At 42.9% G+C, this 18,351-nt stretch overlaps 1 protein-coding gene across 1 annotated transcript; it reads left to right on the forward strand.

Annotated features, from left to right (window-relative positions):
• The first annotated feature begins 3 nt into the window (after window positions 1-3).
• Window positions 4-18,037, forward strand: gspt1l (G1 to S phase transition 1, like). The gene is made up of 14 exons (XM_003457932.4): window positions 4-196; window positions 1,018-1,062; window positions 9,307-9,549; window positions 9,909-9,942; window positions 10,036-10,113; window positions 10,261-10,441; window positions 11,759-11,913; window positions 12,339-12,479; window positions 12,573-12,666; window positions 13,410-13,490; window positions 13,744-13,917; window positions 14,147-14,236; window positions 15,708-15,876; window positions 17,377-18,037. Exons 1-14 carry the CDS (start codon window positions 4-6, stop codon window positions 17,427-17,429), a joined length of 1,731 nt encoding a protein of 576 aa, XP_003457980.1. The 3' UTR covers window positions 17,430-18,037.
• The last annotated feature ends 314 nt before the right edge of the window (window positions 18,038-18,351 follow it).

Genomic DNA, 18,351 nt, shown 5'->3' on the forward strand with positions numbered 1-18,351 from the left:
ACGATGGACCCGAGAGACACTGCCCCTGATTCCTGGGAACAAGAGGACGATGTGGAGGCCACGATCGACGGACAACTTGAATCAGCATTCACAACGCTAAATGTGAACGCTAAGCCGTTTGTGCCCAATGTAAACGCCGCCGAGTTTGTTCCGGCTTTTGGCCTGAAAGCACACCCGGGAAACGTCGACTCTGCCGGTGAGTACAGGGGCACCACGGGGTTGCGTTAGCTAAGAGCTACCAGTGGCTGGGCTGCTAGCTGTTAGCTCATTAGCCGCTTTAGAGACACGCGTTCCGTGAAACGCGATAAACTAGCTGCTTTTCACGTTGGTCGGGTTATTAATCCTTCTCGCGCTAAGCTTTGCGCTTTGTAAGTTTTACAACTTGTTACATCTAGCCGCCTCTTGTTCTGCAGCTTGTTAAATACTGTCATAACTGATTAAATAGTAACCACCCCAACCGGCGTTAGCTTGTTTCAGCCACCCGGCGGTAGCCAACTAGCATGTTCGTTAGCCGGCGTGCTTTCACGTTTGAGTTTTGGGAACCTCGGTGTTTAGCGTCAGCGACGCCGTATAACCAAGAGATCGGTCATTCTGAGCAGTAACTGGAGCCGAACGAGATGTACTGGCACATTCCCCGGGAGTGTTTGCGGAAAGCTTAAACTCGTCACTGCTAACAAATTAGTAAGAGCGTGAGTATGTGGCGTGACGTGGATGATCTGATGCACTCTGGAGAAGATCACAGGAAAGCGTACATACACCACCTGCATCCATCCGCGGTGTGCCGCCCATATTGAGCCCCACACATGGGAGCTAAAACAGTAAAGCTGTTACAGGTTCTCCTGTCGTCAGATGGCCTCTAAAGATACAATGAGAGCTACTTGTGGGGCACAAAGACGGTTCTGTTTTCTATTTAAACTAGTTGCAGCTTTAAAACTCACATGCTCTTCTTTTAAGATTGTGGAACAGGCTCTATTAAGATCACCTTAAACTTAAATATAACCATTGTTTCTCTTTCAGTTGCTGTTGAAAAGACGTCCACCATGGAGATGTCAGAAAGTTCTGGTATGTATGAAGCGCGTGTGTGGGGGGGGGAATCTGGCTTCCCTCTGTGGCACACACACTGCTACACTGTGTTACATACAAGCGCTTACTGCCCATGTTATTGTCCTGATATGTGCAGACTATGTGTATGAAACCTTTGAGTAGTCTTGGGGATGACTGTCTGTAGGCTGATTGGTTGAAAAGTGGGCCTGAACAGGAAAGGAAGTGTCAGCAGACTCGACCACATAGAGAGAATTGAAGAAAAAAACAAAAAAAAAAAACATAAAAGATGAAAAATGCAGTCAGTTGCCAGAGAGGAAACATGTTTTTTTTTGTTGTTTTTTTACTCTGTGTCACTTCAGCTCTTTGTATGTTGTAACTCTGCTGCTCTCCACTGATGGCAGAAGCAACAACAAGAGACTGCTTATTGCATGTGTTTCTGACACTGTCCCCTGGTTCTTGTGCATATAAGAGTAGCCCTTGTTTTTCACAAAATTGTGTGGGTGTAGGTTTTTGTACATGAAGGTGATGGATATGGTTATTTTGTTACCTTGCTCTGAACTGGAAAGTAGCTTTGTCAAGCTAAGTGTGCCCAGCTGTGGTTTTTCAGGTAAGTTAATTTAATGTTAGATTTGTTGCCAAGATGAATCTTCATGTTTGTAGTATTCCCAGTGTGCCTTACTTATATATGAGACTTTTGTCACATTTATCTCCTTTGTCCCAGTCTTGTTTAAAAAAAAGTCCATACACATCCATATTGAAATATAGATGGTGCTTTACTGATTTTTTTTCTTTTTTTTCTTTTTTTTCTCCAGTCTCTCCTAGGGCTGGGCCATATTATACCGTTCACAGTAATACCATTGCAATGTTAGGCAACGATAAGAAAATGAAATATCGTGATAGACTATGGGTAAAACACGCATGCGCAGTGCCTTTGTTTTCATACGCACATGGCCAAAAAAGCACGGCGGCAACGGAGAATGAGAAGGGGGAAAGCGGATTGTTGAGTGAAACTGATGAACCAGAATTGGTTTGTAAAAATGGTGCAACTTCAGTGATGTGGAACAGGTTTGGTGTTTGTCCGTCAGATACACAACAAAGCACTTATGTTTTTTTGTAGAACATGCAAGCGGGCCTTCATTATTGCCGTATTTGTGCTCATAAATCTGGGAGTAACCTGGGTCCTAAACTCCATCCTCTTCAGGTCCCAAAGTCAAACGAACACTGCAGCATCACTGAGAGTTAAAAACTGTCTAAATTCTTTCATCTTTAATAAAACGATCAGCATTGCTGCTTTACCAGGTGTAACTATGATGTTTAACATCCAGGCATCCATGAAAACAGAATTTATTACATTTAACGGAGTTAGAAGTTAGCGGAAGTTAGCTTGCTAGTTTCGCTAGTTACCTAAGCATGATATAGCATGTTCTGACTGAGAGATTTCTGAAAAAATTCAAACGTACAGCTCTGCTATCACTTCCAACATAAATGAAGACAGGAAATTAAACAGCAGTGACGTTTGTAGGGTTACTGAAGTTGGACTAGTTGGTATATAATGATGTGCTACGTGATCGCTAGCGACACAGCTATGTTAGCATAACATAAACAGTGAAGCTGGAGGATGAACGCTAACACTTTTCCACTCGATAAAGGTTAACGTGAGGGTTCCTGATGGTTAGAGACAAATGCAATTTCATGGCAGGATGCTGTAAACGGACCAAACTTCAGTCAGGAGAACAACTGAGAAAATCCATCCACAGTACGAAGTTAGTCATTAATATACTGCAACAACATGGGAATAGAGCAGCTGTGATGGAATACAGCATTAATGAATCAATGGTACAGAAGTGGAGGAAGCAAGAATGAGTTGAATAAAGTTTGATTTATCTGACTGCTTTGTTTTGCTTAATGTGTCTTATAATCCTGTGCACCTTTTTTATTTGGCACACTGCAGTTTAATGTAGCAAAGCATCTCTTTTTAACTTCAGTGGATATTATACATGGTTATGCTCAGGATATGTCAGCCCATTTCTACTGGAAATGCCTTTTGGTTAAACTTTCAGCAAGGAATTTGCATTTGCACTGTTAATCTCCAAAAGTTGAATCTGTTCATCTGGACGTAGCGTTTTGTGGGAGAAACGTTTCGTCACTCATCCAAGTGACTTCTTCAGTCTCAGCTGACTGCAGGTTTCCCCAAACCTTATAAACAGGTTTCAGTCATTATGCAAATGTACTGTTTATAAGATTGGGGAAACCTGCAGTCAGCTGAGACTGAAGAAGTCACTTGGATGAGTGACGAAACGTTTCTCCCACAAAACGCTACGTCCAGATGAACAGATTCAACTTTTGGAGATTTACTTTCCTGGATGATTGAGAATGCATCAAGACGTTTGCACTGTTAAATTTTTATATAGCTTTAATGCACATAAAAAACAGCTGCTTGTTTTAAGTGAAAATAAATGGATGGGGTTTTTTTTGCGCTAGCAAAGTTGTGGAGTTGTATTTTGTCTTGCAGAAATTATATCGTCAGTTATATCGTTATCGCAAATTTTCAGATATATATCGTGATAAATATTTTTGGCCATATCGCCCTGCTCTAGTGTCTCCGTCTTTTTTTTGTATTTACACTTTATATTTATGAATGTAGTTGGTGTTTGTGTATCAGTACGATATTGACAATGTCATTTATGCTGAATCAATCTCACACAGCCCAATGTGGCGTCATCAGTTCTGACAGTTGGCTCCTCTCCTTCACCTCGCAGCAGTATTTGCTTCATGCATCTGCTACAGTGTGTGTTTCTGCCTGAGTACAGTGTTTGAGCAAACAGTGACTGACGTCTGAATTCATTTGTAGATTAGCATCAGCTTGTCTTGTTTTGCATTGCTCTGTCATGTACACTGGGTGTGTATTTCATTATCACTTTAGGCACGCATGCAGAGAAGTCCTCTACATGAACATGTTTGATAGGCTCACATTGAATCCCCCAGTAACATCATTTGGCTTTTAGACTGACAAAGTATGTTTTTGATAAACATATATAGATGAAGTGACCCTGAATGCTCCCTTAGTTGCGCTGCAACAGGATTAGGCTGCTGGGGGTTTCCCATGATGCACTGAGTGTATCTTCTTAAATCACCTTTTTTGCTCACTGTGTTTATATACCTATGCATTTAATCATTAATTCTAATTAATCTCAGACTCTTCCACAGTGTGTCTTTTGTCTTGTCTCCCTCCCCTCACCCCAAGCGGTCGCAGCAGATGGCCCCACCCCTCCCTGAGCCTGGTTCTGCTGGAGGTTTCTTCCTGTTAAAAGGGAGTTTTTCCTTCCCACTGTTGCCAAGTGCTTGCTCATTGGGGGTCACCGGAAATGTTTTGGGGGGGTTTTGTTTTTTTTTATCTGTAAGGGAACATCATCCCATTCTCAGTGTGGTCTTACATGTGAGCCTACACCTGGCTTTGCAGTCCATCTTTTATATTGTAGGTGTTTTATTCCACTCTGGAGCCCATTTAAGCTGATATGGTGCAAGACGCAGGTACACCCTGGACAGGTCATTCATACTCTCATTCAGGCTTGGGGCCAATTTAGAATCACCAGTTAACTTAACCCCACTAACTGCATGTTTTTGGACTATGGGGGGCAGCCGGAGAGGACCCACACATACACAGGGAGAACATGCAAATTCCACACAGAAAGGCCCCAACCAGGTGGTGGACTTAAACCCAGAACTTTCTTGCTGTGAGGCAGTGGTGCTAACCACTGTTCCACTTTGATTTATTTTATTTCCCCGTCTTTTAATTATCTCTTTTATCGCTGCCCTGTTCAGGCCCACTTTCCAGCCTGTCAACAATTGACCTGGCCACATCATCCATGCCAAGTGATGCACCGTTGATTCTTTGGAGGACTGCACATAAATATGGTGATTAGGACTCACCAGTAACCTACACAGTACTGTCCACATACAGTACAGTGAATCTTGAAGTCATGGTGCTTGTTGACTGTACACATGGGGCAGTGAGCGAGGGCACACAGAAATCTGCAGTGTTTGGTGCAAAGATTTTTCTGTTTATTTAGATGCATTGGTTGCACTAAGATGTACAGGTTTCCAGTACATCTCCCATTACACTGTATTTATTCACAGAGTGCTGAATTTTAGGGACGTTCCTTGTAACTAGTCGTTGAAATGGGCAGAAAAAACAGACCAGTTGCCTTTTCCACATAGTGACGTAAATTTTATCAGATGGTGGGTGTGAGCGCCCATGAAAACACCAGTGTGCCTTTTTTGTGAATCCACAGACCCGTTGACACATGCATCCTAGGGGCAGAGTTCAGAGATATAACAGGAATGAATACTTGCTGTTGGCTCACCTGGTGTCTGTAAAGGACTAACTATTAGGCAGCCTTGCGGACACAGACCCTCACAGTTCTGAAATTTGCATCACAAGACGTGGAAATTGTAACAGAGGCTTGTTGCTCGCCTTCATCATGGTCAAACACAGCTTGTGTTTGTGTCTGCACACACCTGAAGGTCGCTGAGAATAAAGGAAGGACACATGGTAGGCATGCTGGTGGTTGTAAACAAGGTTTCTACAACTTCAATTCCAAAAATCTTGGGACCCTGTGTCTGTTTGTTCAAGGAAAATAATGCAATGATGTGACAATCTCATATTCAAATATTATTCACAGTAGAACATAGAAAACATGAAATATCTAAGCTGAGACATTTTGTTTCATTAAAAAAAAAATATGAGCTCATGTTGAATTTGATGGCAGCAGCACGTTTCAAAAAGATGGGTCAGGGCAACAAGAAGCTGGAAAAGTAAGTGTTACTCAAAAGAAACAGCTGGAGGAACATTTGGCAACTAATCAGGTTAACTGGTAACCGTTCACTAACAGGATTAGGTATAAAAAGAAAGGCAGAGATTCATGAAAAACTTCTACAAACTGGAGCAATTTCACAATTTTCCTCAGCATAAAATGTGAAACTTGAATCGAGATCTATAGTCGATAAGATCATTAGAAGGTTCAATCTTTGTGTGCAGGGACGAAGCTTCGGGCAGCACCGCATTCAAAATGGGCACGGTTTCAGAAATCTCTGCCTGTGAACACAGCTCACCGTGCTGTCCACACATGTAGCTTAAAGCCAGACGCGAACATCATCCACAAACACTGCTGTCTGCAGGACGTTGGTCTGTGAAGCACTGCAGGCATATCATCTGACTCTTGCAGTCTATAGAGAGCCTTAGCCCCTCGGTCTGTAACCATCCTAGCTGCTTTATTGCAATAAACAAGAACTGGGTAGCTCTTATGAGTTGATTAAAGTCATTCAAATAGTGAGGTGACAAGTGTAGCGTGCTATGAGCCAGTGCTAGAAATGGTGATTGGTATGTTTGTGTCATAATGTATGACATTGCTTCAGGGACATGTCAATAGCAGATCTCTATTTCTGTGAGGAACACAAATATGAACGTAGATACCCCATTATTCAATTTTATTTTATTCTTAGCTATTTTACATTTCCAACAGAGGTTGGCCGGGAAGGTTATTCAGCGTATGTGTACAAACGATTGTACATTGGACACCTTGTTATCACTTAAAAAAAAATCCCCCTGAGAGCAGATTATGATTCTCTCTGTCATATAGTACACGAGGAGATGACAAACTTCTACATAGTTGTCTAACATCTTACAGAATGGCTTCCTCTCTTTTACTTTGGCAACAACACGGTGATGACTGCAGCTTACAGTAAACATGGTCTTCACTTTAAGCCGTTGCACGGGTTAGCACCCTCACACCTTTCTGATCTTTTAAATTGATACACTCCTGCAACATTACTGAGGTCTGCAGATCAAATGCTCCTGGCTGTCCCAAGGTCCAGGTTAAAGCACAGAGGAGATTGGGCCTTTGCTGTGACTGCCGCTTCACATCAGGTCCTCCCCAACATTAGACACTTTCAAAACCCGTCTGAAAACCCACTTTTATTCCTTGGCTGTTAAATGAATGAATGAGTTTGTACTTTTATTTGTTTTATTTCTTACTCAAATCTTCTCATTTTATGCTTCTTATTCTTAATTGTTATCATGTCTTCCTATGTTTTTATCTCTTTTGATTATCTTAAATCAGGGGTGTCAAACTCAATTGCACAGGGGGCCAAAACTCAAGGCACACTTTAGGTCACGGGCCAAACAAGATGAACATTTATTGAACACACTAAAACAATGTTTTTTTTAAATATGAATAAAAATGCAAAGGAATATTATTCCAGAATAAACAAACTTAAAAAAATAAACTTTAACTTTAAATATTTTGCTCTTCATAAAAATATATATCCTGTCAAAATTATGCAAGTTAGAAATATGAACATGCTGCCAAAAACCCCAGAAAAAAATAAATGAAAGCAAACACAAGGTTGGAGCTGCATGTAGACTTGGCTGGGGCATTGCTACAGGAATGGAGTGAATAAACTGTGCAGTGTCGTGCTTTGCCTTGAATGTACCATTACACTGCAGCTCCATCTGAATCTGCACAGGTGCAGTTTCCACGGAAATTGGTTGCGAAGCAGCTCGAAATTCTCTTTTTGTGCTTCAGAGTCACCAAAGCGCCGCGCGTGCGCAGTGCGCTCAGTTTATCAGCAAAGTGTGCTGACTTGGTTCAACATTACTTGGCAACAGGGAAAGTGAGGCAGGTTGCACTGGTGCATTTGTGACAGCTTCACTTGAAATGCCTTCACCGCATCACACATGACATGTCCATGAACTGACAGATTTCCTTGCTGAGCTCAAAAACTCTATTGAGAACTTTTCCCAACTCAGCCAACGGACCTCTGTATGATGAGGAATGTCGGCAAACTCTGAATCTATTTCCCACATAAAAGACTGAAATTGACGGTGATTTAAACCTTTAGCTCAGATAAAATTTACGGTTTGCGTTACGGTGATCATTACATGCTCCATTTTTAGGACTTTACCACACAGCGTTTCCTGGTGTATGATGCAGTGATATGCTGTTAACTCACTGGTACAGTTCTCCTCCTGCATCTTTACTCGCATCCTGCTGACTAGTCTGCTTTTTTCACCGCACAACACCGGCGCTCCATCTGTTGTAAGTCCAACAGTTTGTCCCAGGGCAGTTTCATGTCGGTTACACTTTGACATACGTTTTAAAAAAAATGTCTTTTCCTGTCGTTGTCCCGTGCATCCAATATTTCCACTCCACGGATGAAAATGGCCAGCTGTGCAATGTCATGTCTATACTTTCATCCACAGCAAGAGAGTATGCAATTTTTTTTTTTTTTTTTTTTTTTTTTTTTTGTGCTTCTTTCACACAACTGTGTTAATTCAGTGGCCATCTCACAAACCCGATCAGCAATCGTATTTCTCCTCAGGCTCACATTTGCCAAAATCTGCGTTTTGTCTGGACACAAGACGTCGCACACCTTCATCATGCAGCTCTTCAGAAACTCTCCCTCGGTAAATGACTGGACTAATTTGGACTCTGCCACAATAAAACTTGCTTTCACAACAGCTTCACTTTGTGATTTTGCTCTGGTGAAAAACGTCTGCTGAAATGTCAGATTCTTCTTTAGCTCTTCCACCTTCTGTAGTTTCTGCTCTGCATTTAGGTTTTTCAGCTTATCCTGATGTTTTGTAGTGTCGTCTTAAATTAAATTCCTTAATTACAGCCACATTAGCTCCACAAATAAGACACACGGGTTTACCAGCAATGTCTGTAAACAAATATTCAGCCTCCCACCGGCGCTGAAAGGCTCTGCTTTCAGAATCAACTTTTCTCTTTGCCATTGTGAGAGGCTAGCTTCGCAATAACAGAAGTTTGACTTGATTGACACGGGAATGTTCCCAGGTAGCCTAACGTTCAGCAAGGAGGCTGCAGCGCTGCACTATGGGATCTGTTGTTTGTGTGTTATTAGCACCTCATATCGCCGGGCCATGCATAACAATAATAATAAATCTATATAAAATGATCTCACGGGCCGGATATAAATGTACGCTGGGCCGGATGTGGCCCGCGGGCCTTGAGTTTGACACACGTGTCTTAAATGTACAGCGTTGCCTTGGTCAACAGTTATTTAAATGTGCTATGTAAATAACTTTGACTTCTTGTGCAAATGGCTTAAGAGAGCCTTTGAGTGGCACAAGGCAGAGAAAGTAATGGTGGTGGAAGTGAGAAATGCTCTTTATTTTTAATTTAATTTAATTTTTTTAAATGAGCATAAAAAAAAAATGATATTCTATGTTTGTCGGTGTAGCGCCCGTGGAGAACGGTGATGCAGAAATGACCACAGAGGAGCCATGGGACCAGAAAGAAGTAGAACCCAGCGAGGAAGAGCCAGGAGGCGGCGTGTGCGTGGACCGGGGGCCAGAAGGGCCAGACGAGACTGCTCCAGAGATGATGGAGGAGGAAGAGGAAGTGCTCGTGCCCAAGGTTCCACCCACGCAGCCGGATGCCCCCAAAAAGGAACACATCAATGTGGTGTTCATTGGACATGTAGGTTAGTGTAAAGTTTGCTTTTTTGAGTTAGCATTCACAAGAGGAATTTCTCCCAGGAATACGCAATGCTAATCAGATTGGACCGTTTAAAAACCCGTTTAACTCGAGCACTAATGTGTGTGAGTGTGACTGGCACACATAACAACAACTGGTTTGAGATTTTTATCCAAACATTTAGTTTGTTGGGGTTGTTTTCACTGGTGTATTAGGGCTCGAGCTCCTGTTGTACCCCCTCTGGTTGTTATTTACAAACTAAATCGCACACTTAGTTTCATACACACTTCAGGTATGGTAAAAATGTTTTGGTTTTTTTTACATGGAAGGTGTAGGTTATCTGATTAATATATGCTGCTTTTCTAGATGCTGGCAAGTCGACCATTGGAGGACAAATCATGTGAGTAGTAGTCTCCTTTTTTCTTTTACTTCAGGTGAGTAAAGTTGCGTCCATCACATCGTGCCTTTGACATGTTCCTTTCATTTGCCACAGGTATCTGACTGGCATGGTAGACAAGAGGACCTTAGAGAAATATGAAAGAGAAGCCAAGGAAAAGAACCGGGAAACCTGGTGAGTGGATGGTCTGCTGTGTCTGCGTTAACATGGTGGTGTTGTGTGTCGAGCACATCTTAGAAACTGACTTGCTGAGAGTGACCACGAACACAGTAGCACTTTGTCTCAGGTTTTTATTTTTAAATTTATTTAAACTATCTTCAGGTACCTGTCTTGGGCTTTGGACACCAACCAGGAGGAGAGGGACAAAGGCAAGACAGTGGAGGTTGGCCGAGCATACTTTGAGACAGACAAGAAGCACTTTACCATCTTAGATGCTCCAGGTCACAAGAGCTTTGTGCCCAATATGATCGGAGGCGCATCACAAGCAGACCTGGCTGTGCTGGTGAGTCCAGGAAATGAGCAGTGGCACTGAACTTTCAAAATGTAACTTACCTCTGAGTAAACCACCAGAAAGTACAATTGTACACTAAACTGGAAGTCGGCGCATAAGTCTGCTACAGAGAGCTGTTGGTTTAGTGTGTGTGTGTGTGTGTGTGTGTGTGAACCCAGGAAAGCACAAGGATTAATAGTATAGCTGAGACTACTAACTCTAAATCAGGCCTGCACTGATTGAGGGTCTTTACCTTGATGCAGCTGCACCAACACATGACTGCTTCCTAACAGGAGCATATCACTGTGGCCCATCAGAGATGCACGTCGTAGTGAGCAGGCTTACACAGCCACACCTATGAGACTTGCTGCGCTCACTCGTACTCAGCTGGTTTAAAGAAAGCCCTGAAGAGCACTGTAGCTCTTGTACTGCTCTGAGTAAATGAGAAGAATCAAATCATTGGTGTGTATGTAATAGGGGCAGTCAAATGATACCACACTGATGACGATGTCAGTTTTTGAAATGCTGCCGTTTGCAGGCAGCATTTTATTAGTAAGTGAAGAGCATTTTCCACCCTGCTGATGACACTACCTTGAAAGTGTGAGTCAACTAAAACACAACATAGTTCAGATGTTTTCTGAGAATTTGGAGTAAAAGTATAACACGACTGCGTAACACGGCAATTTAACAATAACTAAAGGAAGTTAACCTTGTAACTCATCAGCAGTTGGAGTGTTATCACATAATAAAATTGGAAACTGTTCTGCCTGGGATTTTGTGTCTGAGTTTTTTAACCAGCTGTCCTGTTTTCACATCCATCGGGGGCTCTTCCTTGCTTGAGCTGTTTGCTCCTGGTTGCACATCAGCAGCTAGCTCTTCCTTGCAATGCCTTCACACCCTGCCTGTGTTTTTGCCTCAGGTGGTGAAGAGTTTGGTCCCATCTTTATTCAGTATAACCACTCTCTCAAAAACATTGTGTCCATTGTTGTTCATACACACTCCCTCTATAGAGTTTATGAAGGCGTATCTGTGCTTAACATACTTTCCAAGTGCTCAAAAGTATTACAGGATTGAAAAAACGACACTACTAGGTACTGAACCCTTTTAAACTTTGACAAAGTTAAAAGTATAAAAATGTCAGTGCTCAGAATTATTCATGTTCATAACCCTGTGGTGAGCTGCTCAGTGTGTACCGTCCTTACCATGTGACAGCTGGGATAGGCTAAGCTATAACGTCTTTATTGTTTTGTTGTTAATGTATTTCTGTCGTCTGTTTAATGAGGTTACACCAGGCTGTAGCACAAAGTGAGTGAGTGTCTTGTCCCACAGGTGATATCTGCCAGGAAAGGTGAATTTGAAACCGGCTTTGAGAAAGGTGGACAGACACGGGAGCATGCCATGTTGGCCAAAACAGCCGGTGTCAAGCACCTGATAGTTCTGGTGAATAAAATGGATGATCCAACAGTTAACTGGAGCCTGGAAAGGTTTGGACACTGAACAGCAGCTGAAGTCTGCATGTATACATATACGCACATGTCTTTGACTGGCTTATACTGTAATCTGTAATTAGATCATTAGTGGATTTACTTTTATTAATAACAATAGTAATGTAGTGTTTAACACTGTCCTGAGTCGCCTCATGCAGCGATTACTGGGAGTCCACATTCTCTGTTCTGCTGGCCTCTACATGCTGTTTCATTTTTACTTCAATAGGAGTTTGAAATAAATACTTGTTTATTGTAGGAGACTGAATCAGAGGTTGTTTCCACTCATCCTGTCAGCATTTGACCTCACTGGTGCTGCACATGCCACATTGTCCTCCACCCACTGCTGATGCATGTGGTGGTCACTTTGTGCCATGCTGCTGTCCTTTGAAGAAGCTTACATCCACCCTGTCTGAACCCCGCAGGTACGAAGAGTGTAAGGAGAAACTGGTGCCATTTTTGAAGAAAGTGGGCTTTAATCCAAAGAAAGATATCCACTTCATGCCGTGCTCCGGGCTGACAGGAGCCAACCTGAAGGAGCCCACCAACATGTGCTCGTGGTATACGTAAGTATTGCTTTGTTCCTCTGCACCTGTGGCAACTGAAGAGATCAAGCAAACAAGTTAAACACGAGGAGTCGTTTTTGTTTTTTATTGCAGAGGTCTACCTTTTATTCCACACTTGGACAGTTTGCCAAATTTTAACAGATCAAGTGATGGTCCAGTAAGATTGCCGATCGTAGACAAATACAAGGTAAGGGTCTTTCTCATTTGCACATCTAAAAGCTGCATTACAGTTTAGCGTGATTACATTTAAACCAAGAAAATTGGTTAATTCTACGAAAGGGTGGAGCTTTTGACAAAGATTAACAAACAAAATGGGGAAAGTTTTCTCTCTGCGTTGATACACACTACATGTTCTACGTGACACAGACGTGGGGCTTGATGGGGCTATGAGACGGTGCGTTGTGAGCCCCTGCAGCAGTATGTACTATGTCATGCAGTGTATACAAACCAGAAACCTAAAATTAGAACACTTACTGATTAGCTGGTTAAAGATTGACTCTGAATCGGAGCACTTCCTCTTAGCCGTCTCTGCTCTGTACAGAGGTGAAGGAGCGTGCTTCATCCAAGTCACCGTGCTATCACCCAGCATCGAAACATCATCTCAGCATGAAGTCTGACAGGCACACATGCGCTGCAACCCTGAGCTTTCCTAGACATTTGCTGACAGACATATTAAAACATGAATGTCCGATGGACACTGAGATTAACCAGCTTCCAGTTTGTACCAGTGTGTGGGTCTGGCATGTGATAGTCTGATGCTCTCATGGCGAGTGAGTGGGCACCTCTCATTACAGCAACTCTTTCTAATCGTTTGCTGCCACGTTGAACTTGGACGTGATGTTCTGCTGCAGTGGAAGTGGAGACTTGGTCAGATTGATAGATGTACAGATTCTCTCTCAGCTGCTCTGTAACACTCTTTGTCTTCATCAGGACATGGGCACTGTGATTCTGGGCAAACTGGAGTCTGGCTCCATCAGTAAAGCACAGCAGCTGGTCATGATGCCAAACAGGGTAAGAGATCTTCCATAAGCTGGAGCCAGGCGAGATTATTGCTGCTCACTGGATGTTTGCCTGTAGTTAAAATTATAATTAGAAGCATGAATTCAGATGCAGATGTAATAGGCTGCGTGAAACTAACTGGTGTAGAGTTCTTAAGGAAACCAACTAGTGATATCCCACGTAGGTCCTTGCCAGTGTTAGCTGTTTTGGTGTGGGGAATGTGGATACACGTGTCTGTTCTGTCTCTCTATATGCGGCTATGCAGCATGTGGTGGAAGTGTTGAGTCTGCTCTCTGATGACGTGGAGACGGATGACGCAGGGCCCGGTGAAAATCTCAAGCTGCGACTGAAAGGCATAGAGGAGGAGGAGATCCTGCCGGGCTTCATTCTGTGTAATGCCGAGAACCTGTGTCACTCAGGGCGCACGTTTGACGCGCAGGTTAGTGCACATGGACGCTCTGCTGGCATTACAGGACCCATCGATACAACATTGACAGCAAAACGCTACGTCCATGATGATCGAGGCATCGAGACAACATGCACAGCAGCTGTTCATGTGGTCCTGCGATGAATCTCAGGCTTCGATGCCACAAGAAAGTTGATATTAACAGTGAGAAAATGTTGTATGGGCAGCCTTATCCTAATCACCAGAACTCTTTCCTCTGCAGATTGTCATCATTGAACACAAATCCATCATCTGTCCAGGTTACAATGCAGTCCTTCACATTCACACCTGCATCGAAGAAGTGCAAATTACGGTAAAACCTGATGCCAGATTAACTTTCTCAATGGTGTTGAGCCCCAACTCATTTCTTTAGATTTAAAATATGGTCCGGATCAGTAGCTCTCCAGGCTGATGGGACGTCTTTCAAAGTTTGGCTGCTTTTTCACTCATTCTCAGTGTTAATACCTGACTGTTTTCACAGGATTTGTTTTTGCTTAAGCCATTTAACACTGACCTATGAATCATTCAAGCATAACAAAGATTCTGTATCAACACATACACCAGTGTTGTGCCCTCACAAAACAGGTAACTCACCAAGGAACCAATTTGAGGCCTATTTAGCCTCCTTTTCATTAGTACCTACTCAGATCGATTTCAGGATTTTTCCAGTTGTACCTGCTGGCCAGAGTTCCAATCGATCCCAACAGGTACTAACATGCAATGTCGTCAGACTGCACGCCACCAATTGGCTGATCAGTGGCGTCACTGACTGCTCACAAGTCATGAAAGTGTCTCGTTCACGAAAATCCAAACCGCCATTTTTTTATTCTTTAAACCAGGCAACAAGAGAAATGGCTAGAAAATAACACCGTGGTCCTCAAGTGTGACAAAAAGCCACAGACCGGGATCACACCGGCCACGTTGCTATAACGACAACTACGCACATTAGGTGGTACTCGATTGTAACGGGAAAACCTGTCAATCTGAGTCAGGTAAAGGCGAGTGATCTGAGCAGGTAGTAATGGAAAAGGGGCTTTTGTTACTAGCAGTCTTTAAAAAAAACAAAAACCCACATAATCTGTTTAGTTATGAAGAATGCTGAAGACAGCACAGTTAGACAGGCTAACAAGCTGATCCCCCAAACAGCTGTTAGCTGAGAACTTGTTGTAAAACTGCCAACGATGAAGTGCTGAACCCAAACTGTTGTCAGAAGAGTTCAGGAGAGAGGTACAACAGTGATGTTGGTTTGGGCTGCATTGGAGATCTGATCAAAGTTATTGGAATTGAAAAAAGTACCTTCAGATTGGCAGCAGCTTCTTCAGTGATCCCAGACACACTGCCAGTGCAGTAAAAGCATAACTGAAGCCAAAAACACACAGTGGAAAACCATCGGTTATGAACTGGCCTTCCCAGAGCCCAGAATTCAACTTTATTGAGGAGGTGCGGGATCATCTTGACAGAGAACAGGGGAAAAGGCAGAAACGTCCAAAGAAGAGCTTTCAATGTCCTTCAGAAAGTCTGGGAAACTATTCTTGAAGATACTTAAAGAAATGACAAAGCTGCCTCAGAGGGCATGTGCTGAAGAATAAAGGTGGTCACACCAAATATTCACTTCAAATTCACTGAAATTCTGCAGTGTGTTTGCAACAGTTTCTCTTTATCCTAGCAAAATCTAAATAAATGAGTGGCAGCTCAAGACTTTTGGACCATATATCTTAATCTGTTGAAATGTTATACATTTGGTTTAAGATTGCTAAAAATCCACATATGCTGCTTGGCTGCAGGCCTTAATCTGTCTGGTAGACAAGAAGACAGGAGAGAAGAGCAAGACACGACCACGGTTTGTGAAACAGGACCAGGTGTGCATCGCCCGTCTGCGCACAGCAGGGACCATCTGCCTCGAGACATTTAAAGACTTCCCTCAGATGGGACGGTTTACCTTACGGGATGAAGGTGTGTGTGCATATATATCTATCATTCTATCTGTCTGATAATGTAAGAAGGTAACGAGAAAATCACTGTAATTTGTGACCAGATCAAAGTCATTTTAATGATTGAATGGTCTACAGTTGTAACTGAACAATGTCCCAGTAGATGCAGCTCATCAGTGTTTTAAAACCCCAAAACAAAAACCTGACAGCAGAGTAGATTCCAGGTGATACATACACATTGCAATTTGAAAATGAAAGACACATACTGTGCTGCTTTTACTGCACAGCTGGCCTTCATTCAGATACAACTCAGTATATGATCTCAGTAGAACCATACCACACTTAACAGAACACTGTCAATTAAAACATTAAAGCAAGGAATCTCTTATAGTCTGTTTTAAGTCAAACTTTGAACACACACATTGAGTGTAAGGTAACATGGTGATCTGTGTAGGCAGAGAGAGGGCTTTGTTTGTGAACTGAAACCTTTGACTTTAGTCTCAGCTCGCTAACCTGGCTTTCTGGGCTGTAGAGTCTGCGGGATTAAGACAAAGAACTTTTAAACTAGGCCTTAAGCAGTTCAACCACTGTCTGAAAGACCTTTTATGGCGACGTCATCACCAGACAGACGAGCTGGAGTCGGGCACGCTGGTTTGTCCTCAGTGGGTTTGGTACACTGCGTGGCACAATCAGTTCATGTCTGCAACATGTAATCAGCGCTATGTTATGCAATAAAACACTTTTCACCACATGCACCCTGACACTTTCCAACATAACAGGTGCATCACAAACATGAGTGATTGGGAGTCATTCACTAATACGTCTGCAGGAAAACTAAATTGATATGTGCCAAATAAGTTACAGAGAGACTTTTTTCCCCTCACTTCTATGAAGTGAAGAGCATTTGGGGGGGGTTCTCTCTCCCCTTCCCCTGCAGACAGGCTCATGGATGTTCCTGCTCATGCTTCAGAAAGAAACTGGTGTGATGTGCAAGTGACAACCAGCTATGTGGTCAACTGGTTGGATGTGCACAGAGAACCACTATTTTATTGCTGATTGCATCGTGCAGACATCAGCTCTGCCATCTGATTTACTGCTTGGTTCAACAAGGATAAATCAGTGTCCCACTCCAGGGTGCGGGTCCGGTGACGCACCGGTGCACTTTGACTCCGCTCAGTCTGCATTCATAAAGGGCTCTGTTGTAAGCAGCTGGTTTAAAGACTCATCAACAGCCATGCTCGTTTTTACCATTCGAATTGCAGCACAGTACGCGGGTATACAGATATACAGAGCATCTGTACTCGCAGTCAGACCTGTGTGCATGAGGCAACCACATTAGGATTTCTGCTTGCCTCGATGTCACTCAGAGCAGGAATTACTAACACATATATGGAACTCATTTTTCCCAGTCTGAGCATCCAACATATAATGAAGCAGAACTCCAATAGCAGAGCCGTGTTAGGATCCAGATTGGTTCTCACGCAATATTGAGGAGTGTTTTCTTTGTTGGTGTATATTCCAGGGAAGACCATCGCGATCGGAAAAGTGCTGAAGCTGGTGGCTGAGCGGGACTGAAGATTGACGGCGAGTCTAAGAGTCTGAGTGAGGAGGAGCAGGCGGAGCTTGGTCTTAACCCGCCCACACTGTTATGAGTGGTGACAGCGCCTCCCTGCACGCCCCCTTTCTGCGTGCTGAAGATCAGCTTCAGAAAAATAAACTCATGTGAAAAAGAAACATGTTTTTAAGCAAATGACAAACCAAGATGATGTCCACACGAGTCGGCTTTCTCATATTGAGAGCTCAGCTATGCCATTCTGGGTTAGCCCTCCCTCCACCTCTCCCCACCTTCTTACTCTGGTCTGCTTATCATACATAATTTTTTTTTCCCCCCCTCAACTTTTTTTCTTGTTTTCATAAATGACAAATGGCAGAATTTATATCTGAAAACAGATGTGGACCAGGATTCTGCTTGGAGTGTAAAATGATTTTCACAGTAACTTGCAAAGGAAATTGAAAGAACTAAACAGTTGAAACCAAATGTTGATCTTGGGTGTACATGTTTCCCTCTGATTTTACCCAGTTTTTGGTTTCTCATGTGGCGTTCTGGCAGTGTGCTTGAGCGTGTTCAAATGTTATTAAAGCAAACAAGTATGACAATAAAACCATAAATTGGGGAAAACAAAGTTTGTTTGTCAGGTGTTCAGTTCATGCCACGGTGGATTGTGTGTTCAGCATCTTTGCTATTGCTTGACCGAAACTGCTTTGAAAGTAGACTTTTTTTTAAAAATTACTGCAGCGTGCAACAGAGATCGACTCCTCTGGACCGGACCGAAACGTAGTCAGTACTTCCAGTATGTACACAATGTGAACACAAAGCTCTGGGAATGTCAATGTAAAGGCTCGTCTGTTAAATTTGAGTTCGTATCATGGGTAACAGACGGATTTAAAAGATGAACAGGCCTCTGCTGCTTTGCCTGTCTCATTAAGTCTTCTGGCT

The sequence above is a fragment of the Oreochromis niloticus genome, linkage group LG4, assembly GCF_001858045.2.
Source record: "Oreochromis niloticus isolate F11D_XX linkage group LG4, O_niloticus_UMD_NMBU, whole genome shotgun sequence".
NCBI classification, from domain to species: domain Eukaryota; kingdom Metazoa; phylum Chordata; class Actinopteri; order Cichliformes; family Cichlidae; genus Oreochromis; species Oreochromis niloticus.